At 41.4% G+C, this 5,562-nt stretch overlaps 1 protein-coding gene across 2 annotated transcripts in view; it reads left to right on the top strand.

Moving 5' to 3' along the window:
- The window catches only part of LMLN (leishmanolysin like peptidase), a 96,855-nt gene that overhangs the window by 59,621 nt on the left and 31,672 nt on the right, over nt 1-5,562 (top strand). The window contains exon 12 of one of the 2 annotated variants that reach the window (XM_008063681.2): nt 4,106-4,216. The exons of the other annotated variant lie outside the window; for it this stretch is intronic. Within the exon in view, the coding sequence (XP_008061872.1) occupies nt 4,106-4,216 (111 nt within the window). The remainder of the gene's footprint in view (nt 1-4,105; nt 4,217-5,562) is intronic. 2 annotated transcript variants of the gene reach the window in all.

The following is a 5,562-nucleotide window of genomic DNA, read 5'->3' as shown; positions in this document are numbered from 1 at the left end:
GATTCACTCTGTCGCCCAGACTGGAGTGCAGTGGCCACTCCCGGCCACCGCAGCCTCGACCTGCTGGGTTCCAGTGATCCTTCCACCTCAGCCTTCCAAGCAGCTGAAACTACAGGCGCGTGCTACCATGCCCGGCTAATTTTTGATTTATTGTAGAGATGAGGTCTCGCCAAGTTGCCCAGGCGGGTCACAAACCCGCGGGCTCAGGCAATCTACTCACCTCAGCCTCCCAAAGGCGCGGGATTACAGGCTGAGCCACCGAGCCCAGCTGGTATTATTTTTAAATGGTAGAAATGGAAACTAATTGCCATAAGTCTGTAAGACTTCAGTGTAGCTTAACTAAGTTGCTTCTCTCAGTAAGTGATATTATCATTCATCGATCCAGAAAGCTAGGAGTCATCCTTGATAACGCCCTCTCCCATCTCTCATATCCATAAATCTTGCTGATTTTTGGCTCTTCAGTATCCCTGAAGTCTGTCTCTTTTTTTGGTAACCACTGCCTTTACTTATGTCACCATTATCTTTTGCCGGGATTACTATAGTAACTTTAGTAAGTCTATGTCTCTGCATTATTTTTTTTTTTTTTTTGAGTTGGAGTCTCACTCCATCACCCAGGGTGGAGTGCAGTAGCACACTCATGGCCAACCCAGCTTCAGCCTGCTGGGCTCCGGTGATCCTTCACCTCAGCCTTCCAAGTAGCTGGAACTACAGACTCACGCTACCACACCCAGGTAATTTTTGATGTATTGTAGAGACGAGGTATTGCCAAGTTGCCCGGGCTGGTCTCGAACCTGCAGGCTCAGGCAGTCCTTTCTCCTTGGCCTCCCAAAGTGCTGGGATTACAGGCTGAGCCTCCGAGCCCAACCTCTCTGCATCTTAAATAGTCCTTTCTACTACCTGAAGGTCTTTACACATTCTACACAAGCATCTTTTAGAAGTTATTTTTTGGCATAGTGTCTTCACACAATAAGAAATACATACACCATGACCAAAGTATATGCATAAATTTATAGTGATTTTAAAAGTTTAGATGTTGACAAGGGTGCAAGACCATTCAGTGGGAAAATAATAGTTTTTTTCAACAAATAGTTCTGGGACGACTAGATATCCACATGCAAAAGAATGAACCCCTATGGTACATGATATATAAAAATCAACTCAAAATGAACCAAAACAAAGTGCCTGTTTCTGGCTTCTCACTGGAGGCTATACTTCCTAGCAAAAAAAAAAAAAGAAATGTTTAAAAAAAAAATGGATCAAAGACCTAAATATAAGGGCTGAAACTATGCAATGCTTAGAAGGAAACATAGGTGTATATTTTCATGACGTTGGATTAGGCAATGATTTTCTTTTCTTTCTTTTTTTTTTGGTAGAAATGAGGTCTTGCTATGTTGCCCAGGTGGGCTCAAACTCCTGGGCTCAAGCAATCCACTCACCTTACCCTCCCAAAATGCTGGGATTGCAGGCGTGAGCCACCATGCCCAGTAGACAAAAGCACAAGCAAAAGTACAAGCAACCAAATTAAAAATAGAAAAATTGGATTTGATAAAATTAAAAAACATTTGTGCTTCAAAGAATACTATCAGAAAAGTGAAAAGAGCCAATGGGGTACATGGCACACGCCTATAGTCCCAGCTACTCAGAAGGCAGAGACAGGAGAATTACTTGAGCCCAGGAATTCTAGTTCAGCCTGGGCAATATAGCAAGACCCCATTTCGTTAAATAAAAAAAGGGAGAGAGAGAGCGAGCCAGACACGATGGCTCATACCTGTAATCCCAGTGATTTGGGTCAGGAGTTCAAGACCAGCCTAGTTAACGTAATAAGACCCTGTCTGGGCTAGTCATGGTGGCTCATGTCTGTAATCCCAGCACTTTGGGAGATGGAGGTAAGAGGACTGCCTGAGCCCATGGGTTCAAGACCAACCTAGGCAACTTGGTGAGACCTTGTCTCTACAATAAATCAAATTAGCCAGGTGTGTTGGCTCACGCCTGTGTTTCTAACTACTTAGAAGGTAGCTTGTATCTTTGCCTCAGTTTCCTTATCTGTAAAATAGAGATAAAAGTAATGCCTATCATTATGAGGCTTAAAAGAATTAATATATGTAAAGCCCCCGGTACAGTGCTTAGCATATTGTAAGTGCCATCTAAGTATTAGCATTATATATAAAGCTGAACCAAAGTCTCATGAAACGCCTTTATTTATAGGGCAAAAGACTTCTGAACCTTACCACTGCTAAAATAATTGCTAGTGTGCATGATTCAGGGCACCTGTCACTACCCGAACAATTTAACCTTGCTGTGATATCAAGTGAGCTAATTGATGTAGCCCACATGATAGCTGCAGAGGTTGCAAATATTTTGATACTAAAACACTAGGATCCATTTCTTCAGTTTCTCTCTGAGTGAGTTTTGTTCTTTGAAAGGGAGAAGTTTTGGAAGATGCTACATTCCATATTTCTGATTTTGTTTGATTTTATGGGAAGGTGGTACAAATGGAGGGAATGATTTCTCATCCTTCCGCCAACCTTTGAGCCTACATTTTTATTTACTATTTTGGTAACGCTAAAGGAACGAAATATGATACAGACAGGTAAGAAACTATTTTGTATAATTTTATAGCTTTTCAGCAAACTAATCTTGTCACTAAGACTAAAGAAGGAAAACTAAAAACAAGCTCATTGTCTTTGTTTAAATGTTTGAGGAATCTAAATCAAGAAAAATCTAAAAAAAGAAAAAACTGTTTTCTTTTTTTTCCTGAAATTAGAACGTTTAAAAAGTATTGGATATAATATTCTTTTGTCTTACTGTAAAAGTATAACTTTCACAACTAGAGTCACTTATGTCAAACCCTAACAAAATGTAGCTGGGGAAGGCCATGAGGGGAGAGCTCTCATACGCAAATTTACCTGATAATAAGAATGATCACAAGAAATGTTTCAAGCTGCAGTTTACTACATGAGTCACACAAGGACAGCTAGCCACTTATACAAGAACACTTGCCTGGCACACTGCCTCACAAGCCCAGTCCAAAACTCCAGTGGCCTAACTGTAACTCCAGCATTACAAGTCCCGTCTACCAACTGCTGACTCTTACCAGTGAGAACTCCAGTTCCTATATGTAGACACTGCCAGTGCCAGTGAACTTCCATTCAAAACAATTTGTATAACCTCCTTTTTCCCCAGTAAAAACCCTAAACTTTTTTCTTTGTTCTCTAAATGTGTTGGAGGCCACCCTGGTTTCTATGTATGTTCTAGATTATTCTCAAATAAAACATTTTTTACTTAGAGATTTGTCTGTATGTAGTTTTGCTTCAGGTTAACATAATTTTTGTTTGTTTTTTGTTTTTGTTTTTGAGTCAGAGTCTCACTCTGTCACTCAGGCTAGAGAGTAGTGCATGCTCTTGGTCACTGCAGCTTCTACCTGCTAGACTCAGGCGATCCTTCCGCCTCAGCCATCCAAGTAGCTGGAACCACAGGCATGCGCCACCATATCTGACTAATTTTATGAGGTCTCACCATGTTGCCCAAGCTGATCTGGAACTCCTCCCTGAGTTCAGGCCTCCGCCTGAACTCGCCTCCCAAAGTGCTGGGTTTATAAGTGTGAGCTTAAGTTAACATTATTATAATAGTGTGATGTGTAGTCACAAACAGGGCCTGTTATTGATAGGATGTCTCAGATTCAAGGCCAGAAGAGCAAGAAGCTAGGGCCAACTGAATCAGACTAGGAGTAATTCCACCGTTTTTCCTTAGTGTACTCCCTTGTCTTTTTCTTATTCTCTGATTCCTTTATTTTCATTCCCTTTATCTCATATCATAGCCACTTTCATGATTTCTATCAACTGTGAAAACTATAATGGAAGTGTGTTCTGTTCTGCCATGTACAAATATGAAGTACTTGCCCCATAAGACTGGTTGCCCGGTCCCAGCTGCAGCGATCCCATGCAGCAGTCCCTCTGCAGCAAGGACTTTGTAAATGGCCTGTGTGCTGATGGCACCCAGAATCCCCTTCGGGGTCCTACCTTGCTCATGGTTGAGATTTGTGACTGTGATGCCAGAGTTGTTTTTAAAATGATAGTAACAAAAAGTGTTTGCATTATTTCTGCAGCTGGTATAAAGCAAATTACAGCATGGCTGAGAAGTTAGACTGGGGCCGAGGAATGGGCTGCGACTTTGTCAGAAAGAGCTGTAAATTCTGGATTGATCAGCAGAGACAAAAGTAAGAATGTATTTCCTCACAATGCCATTGATTACAAAATTTATTTCTGATCTTGTTCTTTACCTTAACCCTACAGTGTTAATTATTTTCAAAATATGGTCTGAGTAGTTCAATTTCAAAATGTATAGAAAGACATCTATAGGAGCTTGATAATATTGTAATAAGTAGCTGCAGTATTGTTTTTACTTTTATACTAAAGGAATCCATAGTGAAGGTGCCGGAGCCATGAACATTTTTGTTAGATTATAATTCATAAATGTATATATTTCACAACCTTTTTTTTTTTTTTTGAGTCGGAGTTTCACTCTGTCACCCAGGCTGGAGTGCAATGGCACACTCATGGCCACTGCTGCCCCTACCTGCTGTACTCTGGCGATCCTTTCATCTCAGCCTTCCAAGTAGCTGGAACAACAGGCATGTGCCACCACACACAGCTAATTTTTTTTTTTTGACTTATTGTAGAAATGAGGTCTCGCCAAGTTGCCCAAGCTGGTCTTGAACCATGAGGCTCAGGTAATCCTCTCATCTCTGCCTCCCAAAGGGATTACAGGCATGAGCCACTGTGCCTAGCTTATTTTGTAAACTTTTTGCAGCATATGCTATCATTTTTTTTTTTTGAGTAGGAGCCTCACTCTGTCCCCCAAACTGGAGTGCAGTGTCATGCTCATGGCCACTGCAGCCTTGACCTGCTGGGCTCAGTGATCCTTCTGCCTCGGCCTTCCAACTAGCTAGAACCACAGGTATACACCACCACGCCTGGCTAATTTTTTGATTTATTGTAGAGACGAGGTCTCACCAAGTTGTGCAGGCTGGTCTTGAACCCACGGGCTCAGGCAATCCTCTCGCCTCAGTCTCTCAAAGTACTGGGATTACTAATACAAGATATTTTAATAGAAGAGAATGCACATGTAAACATGGTGTAAATGTTGATTCAATATCAAAAAAAAAAGAAAGTTACTTTTGAGTAGTGGTTCTCAAATCTGGATGCATATCATAATCACCTAGCAAGCTTATTACTGTTATTTATTTTTTAGAAAGCAGGATTTATTGAAAGGACAGAAAAGTTCCCACAGTGGAAAGGGACCCGAGGGGGTTGCCCTAGCAAGCTTATTTTAAAAAATAGAGTAACTACCAGGCAGTGGTAGAGGTGAGAGGATTGCCTGAGCCCAAGGGTTCGAGATAGTCTGGGCAACTTGGCAAGACCTCGTCTCTAAAATAAATTTAAAAATTAGCCAAGTGTGGTGGTGCACATTTATAGTTCTAGCTACTTGGTTTGCTTTTTTTTAAATTTTTTTGAGTTGGAGTCTCACTCCATCGCCCAGACTGGAGTGCAGTGGCCGCTCCCG

Source organism: Carlito syrichta, unplaced genomic scaffold, assembly GCF_000164805.1.
Source record: "Carlito syrichta isolate Samal-C Ts95f unplaced genomic scaffold, Tarsius_syrichta-2.0.1 Scaffold306997, whole genome shotgun sequence".
Taxonomy (NCBI): domain Eukaryota; kingdom Metazoa; phylum Chordata; class Mammalia; order Primates; family Tarsiidae; genus Carlito; species Carlito syrichta.
This window is presented reverse-complemented; position numbering and strand designations above follow the sequence as displayed.